At 45.1% G+C, this 23,419-nt stretch overlaps 1 protein-coding gene and 1 pseudogene across 3 annotated transcripts; one reads left to right on the top strand and one right to left on the bottom strand.

Moving 5' to 3' along the window:
- Positions 1-11,391: 11,391 nt before the first annotated feature.
- On the top strand, positions 11,392-13,824 carry LOC101772293 (anamorsin homolog). Of its 3 annotated transcripts, none has more exons than XR_002677493.1 (4): positions 11,392-12,017; positions 13,090-13,226; positions 13,349-13,423; positions 13,542-13,824. XR_002677493.1 is itself a non-coding variant. In XM_022826166.1 (4 exons), the coding sequence occupies exons 1-4, from the start codon at positions 12,946-12,948 to the stop codon at positions 13,578-13,580; spliced, it is 297 nt and encodes a 98-aa protein (XP_022681901.1). In that variant the 5' UTR covers positions 11,392-12,945; the 3' UTR covers positions 13,581-13,824. The 3 variants fall into 3 exon arrangements, 1 of the variants encoding a protein (XP_022681901.1); XM_022826166.1 differs by having other exon boundaries at positions 11,392-12,991; XR_002677492.1 differs by having other exon boundaries at positions 11,393-12,049.
- A 5,798-nt stretch (positions 13,825-19,622) lies between these two features.
- Positions 19,623-20,568, bottom strand: LOC101771883 (annotated as a pseudogene).
- Between the last annotated feature and the right edge of the window lie 2,851 nt (positions 20,569-23,419).

Raw genomic sequence — 23,419 nt, 5'->3', positions numbered from 1 at the left:
CTACAACTTTTGTATAGAAAGTTTTGGCGTTTGAGGCAGGGAAGGAGGCAAATTCGCCTAGGCCCATCAGCCCAATGGGTCCACGCTGATCGGTCTGGCCCATTTCTGGTCCCGATCGATGTTCCCTTCGCCCCATGGCACCTCTGACTATAAATATGCCCAATTTTCATCGGCACATAGCATCCACTAGAACTCGAAGAAACCAAGGGCATTCACTAGAGGGAACTGAGGGTCGCCGCAAGTCTTCAAAGTTGTCTAATAGATGGTTTAGGCCAAACCCTAGCCGCCATGGTAGTCTTTGCGCGGCAAAGCCATGGTGGATTTCAGAAGCCAAGAGTTGTATTCATCAAGCCCTATGTATACATGCTGCTGCTGCCTAGGGATCCTCCGAAGCAATATCTCCAACGTGAGAAATGACATCCTTAGGTGTCGTCATCGCTACTCCAACTAGAGCACGGCTTTCACCATGAGTCCATCCCTCTAGGGGGAGAGTAGGTAGCATGCCGACGCCTCCAAGGAGGAGCGTGGCGCCCAAAGGTGTCACCGTCACAAGGCTTTTCGCCTGCTGCCACATTAACCCGACCCAGCAATGAAGCAGCCTAGAGAAGAGAGGGGGGCCATCGCAGTCAACCACACCCCCACGGCGTCGCTGACGCGCACCCGCACGGCCGCAAGCAGCTACACCACCACGGTGTCGCTGGTAGTAGCACCACAGACCGCTGGCGGCCATGCCACCATGGCGCAACCAACAGCTTCGTAGGCACATCCTCTCTACACCTTCACTTCACTACAGCACAGCAGCCGCCTACTGCTTGAATCAAAGTGCAAGGCCACCACCTCCTTCCTCCGCATCTGGCTGCTGCCATGAGCAGCCCCTCACCCCACGCGCACCGTCGCCGCGTGGCCATGCTGCCCCGCCGGGCCACCGCCACAGCCACCCTTGCCCTGCGCCTACTGTTGCCACAGCGTGGCCTCTTCACGCCGTGTGGGCTCACACCTCGCAACCTCACCTCCCCGCCCTGCGCCATACACCGTCGCGCAGGGCTCACCCCCTGCGCTGGTCGCCGCAAGAGTGGCCTCATCTCCCTCACTCCATAGGGCCTCCTCCTCACCGTAGACCAGTCCACCATCCGGCCGCCATTGCCCACGCATCGCGCCTCGGCGCGCCGCCTCCACTGCGCCCGCATGCTGCCACGCCCTAGATACAGCGCGTGGCCCATCATCCACCACTGCCGCCTGCTCCTGTGGCCTCCTCCTCCTCGCCCACACGCAGCGCTACCATGTTTGCGCGCCGCCGTGTCATCGTTGCGGCTAAGATCTGGCCGGATCTCACCCTTAGCCAGCAAAAGCAGCCCCGCCGCCACCATCCTAGTCATCACGCGGGCTTCCGGTGCCGGGCTCTAGCGGTGGCGAGGCGGGGATTTGGGGATTGGGGCAGCGGCGGCTAGGGTTTGGGGGGTGCTGCTTGTGCCGCCTGGGTGAGAACGACGCTGGGGGAGAAGGTGATGTCTAAAGAAGTCTTGTGCACCTCATAAAGATTGGAGAACTGCATCCTCCTGTTTCAAGAGTTGATCAGTTCCACCAATCTGAAATCTAAAAATGACGGATGGCAGAATCAAGAGGAAATCCAGATTATGATATTATAACACCACAGATAGCAGTAGGTTAACAAGCTGGTGTAAAACTGAAAAGGGCCCATGAAATTAAAAGATTCAAACAAATTGAATATGTAGGGTCCACAAACATTCCTCAACAATTTAACATTGAACACAGCATGCACAATATAGCTAGAAGATATCTTGGGATTGGCAGTATGGCACTGGTTGCAGGGCCCCAAAACAGGCTTTTCTGATATGATCCATATACATTACTTTACATCAATGTACAAAATAGCAGGCTATGGGATTTAGCGTAGAGCTGTGCTCAACCGCTATAGCTCAGCTATAGCCCACTATAGATCCGCTATAGCCCGCTAATTAGTACAACACTGTTGTAGCGGCAGCTAGCATCAACCGCTATAGCGCCGCTATAGCCTCACTATAGCCCACTATTTCGTACATTGCTTTACATGTGCTTCTAGGCTAAAAGCCACGGGTTGTGTCGATCACAAGGCATCGTAGTGATGAGGTATTCTATAATTTGGCATGTTAGCTCAATCAAGCTCTTTGCGCAGGAGAATCGTTTGATTGATACTTTCTTGGGGTTGGCATGGTGGAATTCTTGGACTGGATGGAACATGAGCACTTCATGCAGGTGGTTCATCATGGTTGGTCTTTGCCTATTTCTCACACTAACAAGGCTATGATTATTACTGCAAAATTCAAGAATCTGAGAAGAGTATTCAAGGCCTGGGCAAACAAAATATCCAACTTAGAAAAAATCATAGCCAATGTGAAGCTCGTTATATCCTTTTTGGAATTGATAGAAGAGTTCAGAGATCTTACAATAGTGGAATGGAATTTTAAAAAAATATTGGATGACAAGCTAATTTCTCTTCTAAATCAGCAGAGAATTTACTGGAAACAACGTGGCACTATTAAATGGGTCAAGTTTGGGGATGAAGGATCCAAATTTTTTCATGCTAATGCCACCATTTGTTATAGGAAGAATTGGTAACCTCGTTGACTGATGACAATGACAATGCCATCCATGATCATGAAGGAAAAGCAAATCTGCTATGGGAAGCCTACTGTTGACGCTAGATTTCGTCACTAGTAAAATCGGCGCCAAGAAGAGAAGGAAACGGAGAAGCACAGTTGGGAATCGGCCGAATGGTGCTACAGTACGAGATCGGCCGATGACTTCCGTATCGCCTCGGGTCGAGCGTGCCGGGTTCCCAATCGGTTGCCTCTTGCCGATAAGGAATCGGCCGATTAGGAGGTTGGGTTAATTGGGCCTGTATGGGCTTGGAAAGGAATAAGGGGGAGATCAGCCCATGAAGCGTAGAGTAACCAACCTAGCACGAATCGTGCTTGTAAATATTCGTTTTCTGTTTGAATTAGGGATAGAATTCTAGTCGGTTAAGAAGTCATCTATACGGGGCTATAAATAGCTACCTTTGTAAATCTGTAATCATCAACAAATCAATACAACCAACTACTTTTTCCTCGTACTTACTTCCAAGCAGGCGACTTCGCCAAATACTTTCTCTTTTTCATGAGTTTGTGCGGGTTGGCAGGGCTGCATCAACTTGATCTCCGGCCGATTCTGTAAGTTCCGTTTATCGAGTAATATCTAAGCTTTAACTTCGGGCGCATCGCTGTTGTTTCGTTTAGATTTATTCACTAGTTATCGATATTTATTAGAATCATAGGTTTTACCCGTTTTTCTAGTTTTATCACCAGTTATCCAGCTAGGAATCGGTGGTTTCGGCTTTCTTTACATTCTGCTATTAAATTCATCTATTTTATATATTGCCGATTAGATCTATTCCTAGTGTTGAAATCCTAGCATTGTGTTGATTACTCCGATAGTTTTCTGTCCACAAGGCTATAGTGATCCGCTGCCTTATAGCTGATTTCTTTATTACGGCAAATCGGCCGATTCGCTGATAAGCTCTCTCGAGATCGGAAATATAGCCGATCGCGACTTCTGGATCTGACACGTATTCTTCCTTGCCAATCAACAGGTCAGATTGGCTGGCACGCCGCGCGAACCGCACTAGGGCAATCACCCGAACAGGAGTTAAGCAGATTCTCCCGGGTCGTGTGTCGGACGCTGGTAATTCGGTTGACCGATTTCTAGCGCCAACACCTACAAAGAATGATTAGCTACTAGTGAGTACCAGCATATGTTGATTGACCTGGAAAACCTTCTGGTGGCTTCAACTGAACTTCATTGTCTAGAGGATCCCTTCAGTAAGGAAGAAATTGATGCTATAGTCAGAAATCTGCCTGGTGATAAATCTCCAGGACTAGTGGATTTAAAACTGATTTTGTTAAAAAGTGGTGGCACATTATCTCACAAGATTTCTATGACTTGTGTGAAACATTTCAGCAGGGAAATGTATGCTTACAGAGTATCAATGGATCTTATATCACTTTGTTACCTAAAAAAGATGGAGCCTCCCTAGTGTCAAATTTTAGGCCTATATCTCTGCTCAACATCTCCATTAAAATCATCACTAAATTATTGGCTAATAGATTACAAGTGGTCATCAAGAGTCTCATCCATGAAAACCAGTATGGTTTTATAAAAAACAAGAACAATCCATGATTGCTTAGCCTGGTGTTTTGAGTATCTTCACTTGTGTCACCACTCTAAAAAGGAGATAGTTATTCTGAAATTGGATTTTGAGAAGGCATTTGACAAGATTGAGCATCAAACAATGCTGCAGGTGATGAAACACAAAGGTTTTGGTGATTTGTGGCTTCAGTGGATGACAACAATATTTAACTCAGGGACTTCCTCCATTTTATTAAATGGTGTGCCTGATAAAACTTTCCATTGCAGAAGAGGAGTTAGGCTGGTAGCAGACCTACTCCAGTCCATGGTCAATAATGCAAGGCAACAAGGTCTTCTATCATTGCCTATACCCCTAAACTCCACTCAAGACATCCCCATTTTGCAGTTTGCGGATGATGCTCTAATTATTATGGAAGGCTGTAGCCAACAGTTGCTTGTTCTCAAGAATATCTTGCAAACTTTTGCTGATTCTACTGGTCTCAAGGTTAATTATGCTAAGTTGATGATGGTACCTATCAACATCACAGAGAATACATTGCATATGCTGGCCAACACATTTGGGTGCTCAGAAGGAACCCTCCCTTTCTCATACCTTGGATTACCTCTAAGCCTCGCCTCACCAAACCTCAAGTGGAGGACTTTTGGCCAAGCCTCACCAAACCTCAAGTGGAGGACTTTTGGCCAAGCCTCACCAAACCTCAAGTGGCCCTTGTGTCTCGATGTGAAAGAAGACTACTAAGCACTGCCCAATTCCTCAATTCCTCTCTGAAGCTGGACATCTAGAACTCACAAACTTAGTCTTCACTACTTTCCCGACACTCTACATGTGCACTTTCCTTTTACAAGGCCAGGTTATCAAACAGGTGGACAAGTTCAAAAAGCATTGTCTCTAGAGGGGGGTGATCTTAATGCTAGAAAACCTCCAAAAGCCTGGTCCCTCGTGATTAAACCCAAATCTGAAGGAGACCTTGGAGTTTTAAATCTGAAAACTCAGAATGAGGCCTTGTTGCTTAAAAATTTGGATAAATTCTTCAATCGGCGGGACATCCCATGGGTAAAGTTAATTTGGGAGAACCATTACTCCAATGAAAAATTGTCGGGTCAGGTAAAGAAAGGATTCTTCTATTGGCGAGATGTTGTAAAGCTTTTGGACCCCTTTAAAGGGTTGGCTGCTGCCTCAGTGCAAGATGGTGGCACATGTTTTATCTGGGTTGATCTTTGGAATGATCAAGTCCCGAAGCTTGCTTTCCCAGAACTCTATTCTTTTGCAAAAAAAATCCAAATATCACAGTTGGTAAGGCCAAGGAAAGTTCACATTTGCACGACCTGTTTCATCTACCTTTGTCTAAGGAAGCGTTTGAACAGTACCTGGTGTTGGAATCTTCGATTGCCTCTGTAGCTGGCAATTCATTAACAGATGTGTGGAGTTATATTTGGAATTCACCGCAGTTTACATCAGCTAAAGCGTACAAAGCTCTTATGGGTCATGCTGAATTTACCCAGTTTTCAGTTGGATGTGGAAATCTTCTTGCCTACCTAAGCACAAGGTTTTTTTCTGGCTCCTACTGCACGACTGTCTTAACACCCATGACATCTTGAGGAGGAAGAGTATGGTGCTAGATTCATATGAATGTGTACTCTATGTTGAGCCCGTAGATGAGACACCAAAGCACCTATTCCTTGATTCTGGCTTCGCTAGAGCCTGTTGGCAACTGCTCAATTTGACCGTCCCAGACATGGATGATCCGTGTCAAATCTTGTAAGGCTTCAAGAACCAGCTAGGAGTGCCTTTCTTTATGGAAATTATTATGCTGATGAGTTGGACCATTTGGAAGGTTAGAAATGATTTGATCTTTGAGCATATTGATCCAAGTTTCGAGTGGAGTAAGATGGTTTTCAAGAATAATTTTGCTCTGTTGTTGCACCGGGCAAAAAGAGTGTACTTTCCATCAATAGCACAATGGCTAGATAGCGTTCTGTAACCCCTTCCCTTTCCCTTTTTCTTGTAAATATCTCCCTTTTAAAATTATCAATATATATAACCACTAGGGGCAAAACCCCTCCTGTTTCCCTAAAAAAATGGTGGAATTCTGGAATCCGCCTAATATGTAATGAATCTGCATTGGAATCTTGAGATGTTGTATCCTGCATTGCATTATCATATTCACCGGCCTGCACAAAATCAATATTGATGTCACTATCCTCCAATAACCGAATGGTTTGAAGTAAACTCACATTACGACTTTAAAGTACACTCACAATACAATAAATATTCATTGCAGATCTATTAGCTACCAGAATAAAAGAATTAAATACAGAGACTGAAAATATCACCAACAAGTTGCCCGGCACAGAAGGAATTCAAATCCTAAAACAAGTAAAAGCCTGTGTGTTTGCAATGGTAATGATATAATTCGTGGAGCCAAATAAATAATAATGCCAACAAAATAATACTAAGTATGAGTTCTCAAATCATAAGAAATACAAGTCTATGTCATGGCCAAGTAAGTATCATCTGAAAGAAAAACTTAACCAAATGATTATGTAGATGTACTGAGATTCTCAAACTTAATTATTTTAGCAAGAACATCTCTAAGAAATTAACATACTTACGGATAAGATGAAAGTTTCCAAGGCTGGACAAGCTTCAAGAAAAGAAACCAATGAAAAATAATCGTAGCATTGGAATACAATGCCAGAGAAATAAATATTTAGGTGCTTGAGGTAGAAGAATTTGCCAAGCAACAATATCATATTGAAAGTCTGAAAAAAGATATGCAATGTTAATAAGTGTCCCAAGTCGTTCGAGACAAAAAAAAAATGTTCCAAGTTGTATGGTGAATAAGTTAACAATTTAGATTTAGATACCTCTTTAGATGATGACAAGGCAAGAGTTTGAAGTTTCGGTGCAATGGACTGCAGTTTCACGAGTAGAGAAATGTCTTTCGACCCTTGGATAAAAATCTTGGAACAAATCGGACCCGGGACTAAAGAGGCATTAGTCCCGGGTTTAAAATTGGTAGTCCCTTAGAGCTCTTTTAATCTTGGTTGGTGGTTCCAATCGAGATAAAAATGAAGCTTCTAATTCCAATCGGAGCCTCCAGCCGGGATAAAATGAATTAATCCCAGTTGGTGGCTCCACCCGGGACTAAAAGGATCCTTTTTAGTTCCGGTTGGAGCCACCAACTGGGACTAATTTATGACGCCAGCCTTCATCTGTTCGACTCCTCTCTCTCCCTTATCTACTCCTCTCCTCTCCCTCAACTCACTCCACCCTCTACTCCCTCTCCCTTCCCGACCTCCTAGCTAGCGCTCCTCCCTCTTTGCTCCCTCCTTCCTCCCTGCCTCCTTCTCCTAGCTCCCTCCACGTGAGATGGCCCGGTGAGAGCGGAGCGGCGCCGCCACAACGCAGGCAGGTGAGGGCCTACCGCGAGTAGGCAAGGGCCTAGCGTGGCGTGGAGCTGTCCGATGTGGCGCCAACGGGCGATGGCCCAGCGCGGGCGGAGCTGAGCCGCCACGACGCCGGCGGAGCTCTGCCGCCGCGGCACCGGCAGGTAAGGACCCGGCGCAGTGCGAAGCTGCCCAACGCGGCACCGCCGGGTAATGGCCCGACGCGGTGCGGGCGGGCCCAGTGCAGGTGCAGGCCCAGGTGGCTTCGGCATGGCACGTCGCGTGCTCCTAGGCGAGCTGCTAGATTTGATTTACCTCTGTTAATGATTTGTTTGTGATTTTTGCTGATGAATCCACCGCTTGCTGTGAATCAAATCGAACTCATCACTACAAGGTTTTGTCACTAATGCAACCATTTTTTTTTTGCAACAGGCGACTTTCATTGCAATACATAGGGGTTATTACGACAATAGTCCATTTTGGTTGCAATATCCACCATTTGTGTAGCGTTGCGACAACAACTTAGTCATTGCAATAGGTACGCTATATCGCAATGAATATTTGTTGGTTGTAATTGCGGCGACGTATTGCCACGCTATTTTATAGTGGTGGCAATCAGTTGTCCATATTGCAATGATTATAACATGTTGCAATAAGTACTATCGTGCGTTGCAAAAGAGTCTTAGATATAGCAACGAACTCGGTGTTGTTGCAAAAGATATCTTGGTTATTACAACGAAAATAGTGTGGTTGCAAAAGAAATCTTGGTTATTGCAACGAAAATGTACAATGTTGCAAATGAGTCTTAGATATTGCAACGCTAATATGAATCATTGCAACTAGTATTAGATATAGCAACGAAAATGGTATTGTTGCAAAAGAAATCTTGGTTATAGCAACAAATACTGAAACCGTTGCTATACAGGAGGTGCTATTGCAATAATATATAGTCGTTGCAATATAGGGGAACGCATGGTTGCAATAGATGAGTTTGTGAATGCTGCCAGCTTGGTTATATTGGTGGGTCTTTATTTTGGCCCACACATATGGCAGGCCTTTCTTTCACGAGCTGAGAGGCCTAATCCTGGTCTATGTCATCCTAGCATCGCCTCCCCTCCTTCTTCGCACGACTCCTCTCCTCCGCTTTTCCTCGCGTGATGCTGCCGCGCGACCGCCGCCTGTCGTCGTCTTCCCTAGCGCGTGAGTTGCCGAGTGCCAAGGAAGAGTCCCCTTGTTAGTCCTCCATGTTCTCGTCGCCTCCCGTCCTTCTTCGCACGACTCCTCCCCTTCGTCGTGCGGTCGCCGCCTGCCATACATCGTCTTCCGATCCCTAGCTAGCTCGCGAGTTGCCGAGTGCCAAGGAATTGAAGGGTCGCCTTGTTAGTCCTTTACAATCTCTCGATGCGCGGGATGACATGGGCGTTGTCCAATTCCATGCCCGGTTTCTGTGACGAACATTGGTAACCGTCATAGATTGAAAATGAAAATCGTCACGAATTTGATACTATACTCAACAATTTTGAAAAAATAAATATATTTTCTTTTTTATTTTCGACTCAGCTCCCATTTACTCATGGGCTTGTTCTTTTTTTTACCTAGCCTCCATCTTCTTAAGTGGGCTAACAACATAAATTATGCGGAGTAGAAAAAAATTCACAAAATGGGTGCAAAATAGCGCAACTAGGAAGCTAAAATGGAAAAATCAGGAGAAAAAGAGTAAAATTGAAAATTAAGAAAAAAAAGAGAGAGAAACATGCAAAGTCTAGGAATTGATCATGGAACCTCTTGACTCGGAACCACCACACTTACCACTAAGCTACATGTTCTTTGGTTGGGGTTTTAGGTATTTAATAATTTTTAACACAATTTGTTGCACTACTGCTTCCGTGGCAACCCTTGGGCAAGCACGCCATGTCACCTGGCCACCGGCCGCGCCACATCACCCGGCCACAGCGCCTGACACGCCCCCTGCCACGTCAGGCACCCGTGAAAAATGGCAAAGATACATTGGTGGCCAAGGGAATCGAACCTATGACCTCTGATACAGTCCACACATGCCTTACCACTAGTCTACAAACTCACATGTATAGTTGAAGATTTGGATTGACATAACAGTGATCAACAGATTTGGATTGAAGAACACATGAATAGTTGATCTTTCTCTTTTTAATCTAGAATCAAAATTTGTAACTGGTATTTCTCCATCATACATTATCCAAATTTGATGAGGTTTTTTTATAATTTTTTCTAAAATTGCCATATTTTCTTTAGTGGCATTTATTTGTATGTTAATTGCTATTTCTTAAATTTTTTATTTGACATATTTTCTTCCAACTAAATAGAGAATAGAGAAAACATGTTTTTGCATAACAATTGCTAATGTAAGTTGATTTTTTTCAATGTTATGCTTAAAATAAGGTTGTGTTCAATTTTGAGGTGCATACGAGTTCGGACATGTAAAGTGCTACTTAAATTTCAAAGTTGGACTTGAGTTAAAACAAACTATGTTAGAGATATATCTATTTGTGAACAACATACACTTCAATTTTTGTGAATTCTTATGAAACTTTTATGTCAAGCTTGTAGACCCAAAATATGTTTTCATGTAAATTTGTAGAAATTTCAGACCAAATTTAGATATTATTGTAATTATTATGTGGTAATTTGGAGATGGAAGTTTGAATTGTTCCTAGAATACAATGGAATTTTTCATCTATCTCCAAGGCATGGGCTAGAATTGAACACACAAGTCTAAATGTAATTTTTTTGCATTTTTTAATCTTATTAGAGGTACACATAGTTCAACTTGGAATTACTTTCGATAAGCGCGTAGAAATTCATTTAAATGATAGAAAATACTAAATCTATTAAAAAATTCTTGAAACTCCTACATGACAACTTAGATTTGTATATTACATGTAAAAATGTAATTAGGGGTATATAAAATAATTATTTTGCAAGTTACTTCATGAAGGTGTATTAATTGGTTAGTTAAAAAATAGAAAAATAACTTTTTTTCACAACAAGTGGCAATATAAATCCATAAATGTCAACAATGAGGTAAAGGTAAGGTTGTGTCCAAGTGTGAGGTGCATATGAGTTTGAATATGTAAAGTGCTACTTAAATCTCTAAGTTTGACATGAGTTAGTAGAAACTATGTGAGAGATGTATCCATTTGGAGCAATGTATAGTATAAGTTTAATAAAATCTTGTAAAACTTTTATTACAAGCTTATAGACCCAAAATATGTTTTCATGTCAATTTGTAGAATTTTCGGAGAAGTTTTAGGTATTATTACCATTATTTTATAATAAGATTGCAAGTAGAAGTTTGAATTATCCCTAACAAATATTTGAAATTTTCATCTATTTTCAATATATGAGCTATAATAGAACAGAGACACTTAAAAATATATTTTTGATGTATTTTTTGGATATTATTTGAGATACATGTAGATCAAATTGTAATTACTTTCAATAAAGTTGCAGATATTCATTTAAACCATTGAAAATAGTAAATGAGTTAGAAAATTATCAAAACCTTTACAGGACAACCTATTTGTAGTCTATTATATTTAAAAAATATATTGGTGTATATAAGATAATTATTTGTATGTGTTACTTCACAATGATTCAATAAAATAAAAAAAGAAAAAGAAAAATATTAAGTGAACTGGCCTGTTTTGGCCCAAATGGCCCAACTTCGATGTGCCTCATCTGGACTGTCCATCCCAGATGGATGGCCGCGCTCCTTCCTTGGGGGATCAAAACCCCAAGCGCTGGCTCCCCTGAACCCTAACTCTCATTCCCACTCCTCTCTTCTCCCCTCTCCTACGCCGCCTCCTGCCCCAGCCACCGGCGCCCACAGCCCCCGCCGGCAACCCCCTCTCCGCAACCCCCTCCAGCTGCAGCCCCCTGCCCGCTCCCGATAGCAGATCCACCTGCTCGCTCCCGTCTACTCCCCGGCCTTCACCAAGCGCGCGCCGCCGCTCCATCAGCCTCCCCTACCGCTCCTACCCGCCGCCTGTGCACCTCCAGACCCGCACCGCCACCGCCCGCGCCTAGGCCCTCAACCCCACCGCCGCCTCGTCGGCCTCCTTCGGCCTCACTCACATCGACGCCCTCCACACCGCGCTCCTCCTCCTCCTAGAGCCCCAGGCCGCGGTCCGCGCCGCCTCCTCCGACCGCCTCCTCAACGCCTTCCTCCTCCTTTGCGCGAGTCCAGGAAGATGAGCCCGTGCGCGGCGACCTCAGCAACGGTGGGGATGGACGCCTGCGCTGCGACGCGCACGCGGTCCAGGCCTGCGGAGGACAGGGAGGCGAGAGCGGCGTCGAGGGCCTGGACGTTGGTGATGGACAGCCGCGGGGTGTGGTGCGAGCCGCCGCCGCCGGCACCAGCGCAGCCGTGCGTGTTGCCTCTCCGACCACGGTCCGCGCCCCTGGTATGGAACTGAAAGAGAGGGAAAGGCCCCTGGTATGGAACTAGATGTCGCGCGTGTTGCTTAATTTCATTCCATTTGTACACATAGTTTTATATCTTTCTCCAGTTCTAGATGCCTAGATCGAGTCGGTCTTTGTTTGTGCTTGTCTACTTGCTCAAGATAAAGTATATGTCCACTTAGCTAGTTTGGGAATTTTCAAGTTTTGCATTTCATGAATCTGTGCTAATAAGCGTCACTCGTGCGTCTGCACACATCTGGGCTTTATCATATGGCATATTGTATGCATGAGACTGTCCATTCAGGAACTGCAGAATTGAGGTAGCTTGTAGCTACTTGCTTTGTGTATTTCTGTATGTTATGCAAATAATTTTGCTTGACAATTTTGTCATCGGTTCTCCATTTGCTCTTGCTCTGTGACGTGCGGACTACTACCTGAGTACCTGGTGTAATGTTTGGGCTAGTTGTGATTTGGAGTGTAGTACTTTATAAGTATAATACTCCGTATAGTTTTGTGCATCTGCTGTCTGAGCTCTGTTCATGAGTTGAGAGCTTAACTGCCAAGTTCATTTGTCCAAAAGAACTGATCAACTGAATGTCCTTTAAAGTGAAGTTCAAGAGAAATATATGTTCTACAAGTTCCTAGCATGAAGACAGATTTGGGTTATTGGGTACATAGTTAGAGTCGGCATAGATTTTTTCCTTTTTGGCCATATGAATTTTCTAAAATCAATAAAATATTGCCATCTTGTTGTACATAGAAAAGGATTTTACTTCCTGTAATATCTTGTTTTTTATTTGAGTAGCTTGCACAATGCTTATGCCTGCTTAAATGTAAGATTATGTAGATGTTTGCCCACATTTTGTTTCGTAATTAGATTCAGGACTTATATGCACACATTCAGAACTTATATGCACACATTAGTTCTGCATGCTCTTGACTGAGGAAGACCTAAAGAAACCGCAACTTCCATTTGGTACGTACAGTCATAAAATCCATCAACCTACTTTGACATCTGTGTAAAGACACTCAATTCAAGTTTAGGTCCTGATAGTTCCTCTTGAGTTTCACTAGTTGGGGATTGTGAAGTGGGGGCAACAAGGAAAGCATGCAAGAACTGTACTTGTGGCAGGGCTGAGGCTGAGGCAAAAGTAGAGAAGCTAGAGCTCACTGCCGAGCAGGTCATCAATCCTCAGTCAGCTTGTGGTAGTGTAAGTATTGCTTCTAGAATTACAGTATCATTAGTTCTTGTGGAGAATCCATCATATGCAGCAATTATCATCTCCTGGTTACTGATATTGCCTCTGGCGATCTCTTTGAATGATTCTTCCAGTGTGGGTTGGGTGATGCCTTTCGATGTGGTACCTGTCCGTACAGAGGTCTCCCACCATTCAAGCCTGGCGAGAAGGTAATAGCATATTTCACTTGCCTAAATTCTAGATTATCAAGGAGATCAAAGATGTCAATTGTAGTTTGGATAACGATTGTAATGCCAGGTGCTCACTGCTATTTTCTCCAATTGGCAGGTTTCCTTGTCTGGCAATTTCCTTGCTGCAGACATATGATGGCATCAGTTACGGGTGAACATCGGTAATTGCAGGTTATAGGAATTACCTTGGTCATTTTGTTCGTTCCAGTTCCTTTGGACGTTAAGTTGGTGGTTAAGTAGTGATGCTTGCAGGAAGAACAGTCGAGTTCAAGTAGCCCTGTTAGCCTATATGCTAACTATTTTTGATTGAACCTGAACATCATAATTGTTATTTATGGTTGATGGGTTGATATAATATTATTGTGATATATGGGCTGGAATGATGATTGTCATATGTGGGCTGAAATGATGATTGTCATATATGGGCTGAAATTGCGTATAACAACAACCCATATTGTGTTGCAATACCCTGTACGAATATAACCACGACATACTCCGTTGCGACATGGTTGAAGCATATAACGATGGCACGTACATCGTTGCGATACCTTGTACGCCTATTACGATGCTTTCTCGCCGTTGCGATATCCATTGAGCATATAGTGACGACCCATATTTTGTTGGGATACGATTGACGCATATAGCCACAACTAATATTTCGTTGAGATAGCCTGTTAGCATATTGCAACAGCATAGGTCTCGTATTGTAACAACATTCTTGTGTTGCATTATCGCTTGCAACAGCGCAATGTCATTGCAATAGCCTCTATAGCAACGACCCCTACCATTGCAATAGCCACTATTGCAACAATAATGTCTCTAGAATGGGGCGGTCAAGGGGCCACGCCCTGCATTTAATGCTCTAGTACGGTGCAGGTTTTTCTGAGTCAAGGAGTGGGTGAGGCGCTGTGGGCCTCTTGCGGGCCTCGCCCCCAATCTGGCCATGCCCGCAAGTCATGGCTCTTTGCTCCCGACCAAGGGAGGTCGAGAGGTAGGCCGCAACATCATCTGGGCCATTTCCAATATGCTTCTAGCTATTAGGCCTTTGGCCTTTTGGCGCCTGGTCGCCTTAAATCCCTTACCTGGGGGTACCCCTAGTACAGGAACCCGTTAGTAGCCCCCGAGGCTTCTTCTAACCTTATTGTCGAGGGAAGGCTCCTTTGCTCTTCTTGCACGTCGTTCGATGGCTGAGGCGTCTTGTGGGTTCGCGCGAGTAGACCTACTAGGTCTAGCCCTCGAGCTTTCGAGGGAATCAGAGATTCGCTTAGAAGGTTATTAATGCGGGCACTGCCCGTCTCTTACCACCGTTCAGGCATTGTCAGGAGACCCTTTCTAACCTTTTGGTTTCTTCATGGTTGCATGCTGATGCGCAATCAGGACCGGTCTGCCCGATGCCTTGGTCAATGCGGAATCCTAAGATCCTGCTCAGGGCATCATTTTGTCTTGTAGCTATTCACGTGGGTTTGCTAGGGGAGATGGTGGCATTGCTTGCTGGAGCTGAAAGTGCTCTCGTCCTCGGTACCACCTTCGCATGGGCGGCCCCCGAGGTGTTGATCCTACAAGAAACTCAGTGACGTGAGCGTCCGCCGCTTCACGCCATCCTTGTAGCAGCATGCTCCGTGGGCCCCAGGTGTTGCCTTGCTCAGCAGCACCAGCATTTTTTGTACTTGTACACGGCACCTCGAGTTCTTTCCTTGTAATGTTTTTCCATGGAATGATAGTTTTTTATCCCTGGTGTCCGCTGCGAATGGTTTGCTTGGCCTTGGGGGTGGGTCGCTCCGAGCCCCCGGGTGCGCTGCTCGAGAGGAGCGCGCTTGTGTGGTTGGGGGCGTGCTCTACATGGTCCCTTCGCAGGGAGCGGCTCCTTGCCTGCCAAGCTTGTCGGGCAAGTGTCCTCGTTCGAGCATCGCTAGGAAATTTGAGGGGGACCCGATCGCCTCCCCATCGCGGGGAGTTCAGCTATATCTTGCTAGGAGACGTCCCATTAGTCCTAGTTTCCCTACCCGTTTGGTCCCCTACCTCTTGCGTGGGAACTCGGAGTGCTCGTTGCCTTCCCTCATTGGGAAAACCCAAGGCGGACTCGTCACCAAGACTCGGATACAGTGGGGAAAGGTTGGGGGCAACGCGGCATCCCGGCTCATAGTCAATGGGACTCTCTCGACACATCCATCCCTAGCCCTAGGTTTAGTTGGGCCTTAGGATGGCCTGTGAGCCCGTTTGTTGGACCAGCCTTCGTATCCTGGCCTGCTGCTTGGGCTCAGCCCAACCGCTAGGGTGGAGCATCCGAGGGGTCGCCACACGGCAGTCGAGGTGCCGTTTGGTGGCAACCTCATCATGTCTTGTCGAGCCTTGATGGCGCAGGTCATGCACGCTCGTCGCACTTCTAGCGCGTGCGTTTCCAACGCCATCACAGGATCTAGGCCCACCACCCCACGTGGTTGCTTGCAGGGGACAGTTGGCCTCCTTAGGGTTTGTTCCCTTAAATCCGTCACCTCCCCTCTCCTCCCCATTCTTTTCTGCTTGCCTGCCCTCCCCCGGCCGTCACCTAGTAGCCATGTGCGAGTAGCTAGGAGAGAGAGAGAGAGAAGAGGAGTGACCTGATAAGTTTCGCGGTTCACTCGCATGCATATCCTTTCGTCTGGCGACGCTGCATCCCCACTACTCCTCCGATGATGAGCTCATGGGTTCCCTCGAGTGTGATGCAGGCAAAGCTGCAGGAGCTAATGAACATGGGGTGCCTTCCCCCGGAGGTGGTGGGGTGGCGTGCCGCTATGGGCAAAGATTTCCCGCGACCCAAGCTCGGGGAGATGGTCTCCTTCCTAGAGTTCCACACCCGGGGGTTCGAGCTGCCGGTGCATCCCTTCCTCCGGGGATTCCTCCATGATTTCCAGGTCAAGCTGAAGCACTTTAATCCCAATGGGCTGCTACAGTTGACTGGGTTCATGATGGTGTGCGAGGGCTTCCTTGGCATCGCTCCGCACGCATCCCTCTTCCAGCGCATCTTCGACATCCAGAAGCAGAAGATAAGCTCCAGTGATGAGAAACACGTGCCGGTGGGCAGCTTCACCATCCAGATGTGTGGCGGGTGTGGGGAGAAGCACCCGAAGATCAAGGCGAATGACTCCAACTGCAGGTGGCACGCCAACAGGTTCTACATCCGCGATGATGGCTACGGCTCCGCAGATGGTGCCAGTAAGCTGCCTGCGTTCACCGGCGAGCGCCCCGTGTGGCAGGAGTCATGGGGTTGGGGCTGTCCAAATGTGGGCAAGGAGAAGGTCGACCAAATTATCGAGGTGATGATGGGATGGGTGCGAGCCGGAGTGACTGGCGTGGGGGTCGTCTGGACCTTCATCAAGCGGCGGATGCAGCCACTCAAGAAGAGGGCCCACGCCTTCTTTGAGTACTTCGGGGTGATGGACAACTCCTGAGAGCACCAAGGGATCCTTCACGACCATCCCATTTGCACGAGGCGGGAGAAGAAGATCTGCGAGATCGCGAGGCATCCCATTTGCGCGAGGCGTCGCCGTGCACGCTACAACGTGGGGTTGCCTTCCGATAAGGACGAGGACGAGAAAGAGGAAGAGGAGGTGGATGATATGGAGGATGAGAGGGGGAGCGATGGCGCGCCCATCCTCGACTTCCCTTCTGATTAGAAGCTCTCTCGTGGTCCTCAGGTCGGTGTTCCCAACCCCGTTCCCTCAACCTTTGAGGATGGGGAGGTCGGGGCCGGAGTGGAAGGAAGCGGGAGTGCAGCCCTGGAGCAGGATCGGGCATCCCAGAAGCGGGCCGCTGACGAATCGGGTGCCAAAACAAGCACGAAGCGTGCATGGGCCCATTCCAGCCGAGGGGCCGATCGGCCTTCCTTGCACTCGCTCATCGGCCAGGGCCGCGGTTTGGGAGCCCCCGAGCAGCTGCCGCCACCGCCGCTCGGCGCTCTGCCCAGCACAGCACAGAGGTTAGTGTCCCTCCTCCATTCGTCAACATTATCACCTGGTCCTTGGCCTATATAAAGGGAACCGGGCCTTCTTTCTCACTCACTCGCATTCATTCACACACACGCACCCATGCATCGCTTGCTTACAAGCACCCCATTGTAAGCCTAGTGCACTCAATCAAGGAATACAACTCGTGCCAAAACTGGATGTAGGGATCTTCCTGAACCAGTATAACTCCTTATCTCTTGTCTGCTAGCCACCGGAAGTGAGGGGAGTGCGGAGTATAAGCACTAGTCGGCGGTACAAAACACTGATAGTATTTCCCTTCGTTTGACTGGGCCGAAATCAAAGACTGACCGGTTTGCACAGCCCAAGCAGCCTTGACCATAGAGGAAACCCAATTTACTACCCCAAACCCGAGAAATTGTATTGTATATTTGTATTCCTAGCCAAGGTCCAATCTTCCCTTAGGTCAACCACAATGTATTTAGCCGAATTGATCCAAATATGTGGAGCTCATGTCAGTTGTGCCATGAAATCTCTACAATGATAAAGATCTACATGAGCCAAAAGATAAGACCAACTATTAAATAAAAAGGAAAAAAATAAATGGATCCCAACCTTCCTATGGCAACGGTACCGGTGAGAAATAAATGGATCCCAATCATAAATTCATTATATTCCATATGGGTAACTCATAGCGCTATGGGTAGGTGAAACTATCACCTTCCTATAGACCACTTGCACAATGCTTATGGGTTGCAGTTATTTTTTATTCCCAATGGACAACTTTACTGCTCCATTGTGAACGTCCTTACACTAAAATGGAAGTTTAAAAAGTAGCCCACGCTACGTTAACAAATACTCCTACTTTCGCCAAATTATTGAACGCAACGTGTTGCAATGTAACACATGTCGCACATTTCATTCAGGTGTGTGGTGGTGGCGGAGGACTTGTGGTGGATGCTATCAGCGCCATCTCGGTCGGAAGGGGGAGGAGGCACACCGGGAGAGTGCTACCCTGTTCCCGAGAAACCGAGAAAGAGGAGATGCCATAGCAAGTAGCAAAATCCAACACATGGAGCTGATGATTGAAGAACATAGCCTCACTTTTATTAGACATTGAATGACCGTTGAGCAATCTACCATCTATTTAGCACAGTTCTTCAGCAGTAGGTATGGTGCTGAAGCCATGTGCATCACAAAAATACTCAGCACATATGTAATACTCAAGGTACGATTAGGATATCCCGCATCTACAACATAGTACTTGCCTACACATATGTAAAACAAGATAAGTTTGTGCATAAAAATATGAACAATAACACAAGGAAAAAATTGTACCTTGAGGAGGATGTGGGAAGGCATCTACATCTGCTTCCAATGCATGGTACAATACACTTGTGTCATGCAAAGAACCCGGTTGACCCACAGCCACATAGGTGAAGTGCATATCAAAATCACAAATGGCAAGCACATTTTGAGTTGCAATTCCAGTCTTACCAATATATCTTACTTGTTCTTCAGGTGATAAAGACACACGAATATGGGTTCCATCAAGTGCACCAATGAAATCCTTAAAGTGTGGATGTGCTCTCTTGTCATTCCTAATCCTCTAGTGCACATTGCAAAAATTAGGATCTGTTGGTCTCAAGAAATGTTGTGCCATAGCAACCACACAATCTAGAACTTCATGAAATTTTCTACTAATTGTTTCACCTGAGTGTTTAAACTTATTTTTTCCTCTTCTATTTGACTCACATCCACCATATGTGAATAGAAAAATTGCAAGCATTTCATATTTATTCAAGTGTTTGAATGGTTGTAATCCGTACCTCTCAACCAACACATCATGAAGATCATGAAAAGTAACCTCATTCATCTGAAGCATTCCATGACACTCTCCTGGAGCATTTATCATCTCCATCAGCCATCCCATTCCACTTTGTTATGAAAATATAAACCTCGGTGGTGCCTTGTCCATATACAAGTCAACATAACTTTGTGCTAGTTTAGCACTGGTCTCAACCATTTTAAAAAAAAATTCCCCTCATCACTAGAGTCATTAGTCTCACTTGAAGACATCTATGAACATTGACATAAATGAAATGTAAGATACAACTTGATCACAAAAATAAAGTGCAAAAAAATAAAATGTGGCATACATGTGACAATAAAATGTGGCATGCATGTGATAATAAAATATAGCATACATGTGACAATAATTCATGCCGCTGCCATTTCTACATTTCATATTTGTCATTGTATTTCCTCCTAAGCCAATTGAACCTAATCTCATTAGTAGGCATGGTCATGAACATCTCCCGTTGCTCCTTTTTCACAAATAGTTCAGATGCAATGTAATGTTCATTGCTATCATAGTCGGCCCCACAAGCAATCATAACCTCCATCACTTCATTAATAGAATATTTTCCATGTCGCTTTGAAACATATTCATTTGCTGAACTTGCCATACTTGTTATGGCTTCTTGAATTAGGTGTGCATTCCCAGACTTCGCCTTCTTGCCACTTCTTTCAACAGGCCATGCCAATCTCTTGCCACTCACAGGTAGAGGAGAAATACCGATATCCTCCTCTTGTGTTTCAGGAACGAAATCATGATCTTGTGGCTCAAAATTAGTTGCCTCATCTTGTGTCTTATCAACATTTTCTGTTGCTTCAACATTCACAAAATGAGGAGACCAATGATCAATACTAATAGTAGTGATGTCAGCAAAACACTGGGCTAATTCATCTTTATTCTCAAGGCCCTTCTTTTTAAACTTTCCACAACCTGGAATGTCTTGAAATAAGCAAAACAACACATTATTACAGCTCTAGCATATGCAAAAGAAATATATCAAAACTTTTGAACCAACTTACAGCTCTAGATTTTTTCCACCATTCATCATCCATAGCAATAGTCTTCTTTATAGGGCCCCAACCAGTCCCTGTTTGCCTCATCATTAGTTTCTTCCATTCCTTGAAATTTTCCTTCAACTTGTCCCATTTGTTCTTGATCTGAACCTTGGTAGCCATAATTCCAGTCCTATCTTTGAACCCTTTCTCAACCTCAGCATAACCAAGTGCATTCAAGTGTGTGTTTGGCCAATTTCCTTTTCCAACTTGTTTGGCAAACAACATACAGAGCACTCAAGTGTTCTCCGAGTTCCAATCAATTTCAGGCATCTATCCAACTCATAAATTTCATATTAGAAGGCATTAATCTACTTCATTGAAATGGTATTGTCCATATTTTTATAGTACAGACAACAAATAGAATCAATTTTGCATGTATTCTACTATAATCTAAGATTGCAACAACAAATCAAACCAATTTTGACTATCAAATGAACTAGGCATACAAAACAAACCAATTTTTTAGATCAAAACTGAAAAAACAAAAAAAAATAACCTTGTTTTGCTCCTGTTGATGGGGGTGGAGGGCGGCGGGGGTTGGCGGCTGGTGGCAGTCGGGAGGGGCAGCAGGAGGGGCCGGCCGGTAGTGTGTTGACAGCAGGGGTGGACAATGACGACCGGCGGTGGGGGTGGACGACGACGGCCAGCGTCGGGGGTAGACGGCGGCCAGCGGGGCTGGTGGTGGCCAAACCCTAGGCGGTGGCGGGGGTCGGGTGCGAGGAACAGAACAGACGCGGGATGGAGGAACAGGCACGGGAGGGTCGAGAGAGAAAAAGAAGTGAACCCTTTTTTGTGTAATCAATGGCATTAGTGGGTAATTACGCACCAACTCCACGAGAAGGTTCATATTGTGTGGTTTTGGAGCTGCAAAAGAGGTGCTCCAAAACTCCACCCCGATTTGCACTACAGCTCCATGGAGTTTTGGAGCTGGGGTGTTTGGCTGGAAAATTGGCTGGAGTTGCTGGAGTTCAACTGCAGGGCCATGCCAAATAGGGCCTTATTCACCAGTTGCTCGATTGACCACTATTCGAGTGTTACTTTTTTTGCAGTCACTCATGGTCTTTTCATCCATCAAATGGATCTTAGGAAAGTTTTTCTAAATGGAGAGTTGGAAGAGATCTATATGGATCATCCAAATGGGTTTGTAGCAGAGGGTCAAGAAGGAATGGTGTGTAAGTTATTGAAATCTCTATAGGTCTCAAGCAAGCGCCTAAGCAGTGGCATGAGAAGTTTGATAGAACTCTCACATTAGCTGGCTTTGTTGTGAATGAAGATGGCAAATGTGTATACTATCGCTATGGTGGGGGTGAAAGAGTGATTTTTTGCTTGTATGTTGATGACATAATGATCTTTGGGACATGCCTTAAGTGATTAAGGAAGTCAAAGATTTCTTGTCTCAAAACTTTGAGATTAAGGATTTAGGAGAACCTGATGTTATCCTAAATATTAAACTATTAAGATAAGGTGATGGTGGGGTTACCCTTTTGCAATCCCATTATGTGGAAAAGATCTTGAGTTGCTTTGGTTATAGCGACTGCAAGCCTACTCCTACACCTTATGATGCTAGTAAAATATTAAGAACAAAAGAATTATGAGAGATCAGCTGAGATACTCCCAGATCATTGGTTCACTAATGTACTTAGCTAGTGCTACAAGACCTCATATCTCATTTGCTTTGAGCAAACTAAGCCGATTTGTTTCAAATCCGGGAGATGATCATTGGAATGCTCTTGAAAGAGTAATGCACTATCTAAAAGGTACTATGGACTATGGGATTTATTGTACCAGATACCCAAGGGTACTAGAGAGTTATAGTGATTCAAATTGGATTTATGATGCTGATGAGATAAAAGCCATAAGTGGACATGTGTTTACACTTGGAGGTGGTGATGTTTTCGGGAAGTCTTGAGCAGACCATCTTAACGAGGTCAACAATGGAAGCAGAACTCACAGCATTAGATACTGCCATTGTTGAGGCTGAGTGGCTTCAGGATTTCCTTATGGATTTGCTGATAGTTGAAAAACCAATACCGGCTATCCTAATGAACTTTGATAATCAAACTTTGATTGTCAAGGTGAATAGTTCAAAAGAAAACATGAAGTCATCAAGATATGTAAAGGGGCGGTTGAAGTCTGTAAGGAAATTGAGAAACTCTGGAATGATAGCCTTGGATTATATCCAAACGGCTAAGAACTTGGTAGATCAATTCACAAAGGGTCTTTCACGAAATATGATTGACAATGCATCTATGAAATTGGGCTTGAGACCCACGTCGGTCTTTCTATAGTGGTAACCTGCTCTATGTGATCGGAGATCCCGTGAAGTAGAGTGGTGAAAAAGGCTCATTCTAGTGAAGATGCATATCTCTTCTAATCTGTAAGGCAGGATGGTTTATACGTTAATGTATTCCAAGTGACTTCTTAGAAACAAGGGTGTTATTTACTTTGAAGTAAAGATGTTGTCCTACAGAACATCTCTTGACGAATACACCTATTTGGGTCTGACTACTAGTCATAATCTATGAGATTGGTGATCTCTAGAAACCCATGAAAGGCCTGGAGTATGATTTATAAGCTTAAAACTGCAGGGATGCTTTCGCAGCCTAGCATCAGTGAAAGGGCTTTGGCCAAGCTTGTTTGCACAAGACTGACAATTCAAGGCATACAGTCTTCATTAAAATACTAGTTTATCAAAGATCACAATAGATTTGAGAGCATTTCTAATGTGGCTTGAAATTCTTGGTGGGGATTGTTGGAATATATGGGCTTGGCCCAATTATTCAATAATTCAATGAAAAGAATTAAAGCCCACTAATAAATGCTTGGGAGTTAAAAGTGGTTAATACCATATTAGTTGTTGAGGAGAATTCCAATCAACTTAAAAGGTGCTTTGTTTGTACACCCTATGTGAAGTTGAAAAGGGAATTGGCGAGCCACACGCGCGCACTCACTCACCTCACTGAGCCAGGCCGAGGCTATGGGCATGGTGTGCCGTGCAGTGCGATGCGGAGCGGACGGGCACGGTCTAACCTTACATTGTGATGTGGTGGAGTTTTTGCTGTTGACTATAGTAATAAAGTGGCGCAATCAAATCACTAACCGATGAATCAATGGTTGAGCA

The sequence above is a fragment of the Setaria italica genome, chromosome IV (assembly GCF_000263155.2).
Source record: "Setaria italica strain Yugu1 chromosome IV, Setaria_italica_v2.0, whole genome shotgun sequence".
NCBI classification, from domain to species: domain Eukaryota; kingdom Viridiplantae; phylum Streptophyta; class Magnoliopsida; order Poales; family Poaceae; genus Setaria; species Setaria italica.
The sequence above is the reverse complement of the archived record's forward strand: the minus strand, read 5'-3'. Positions and strand labels throughout refer to the sequence as shown.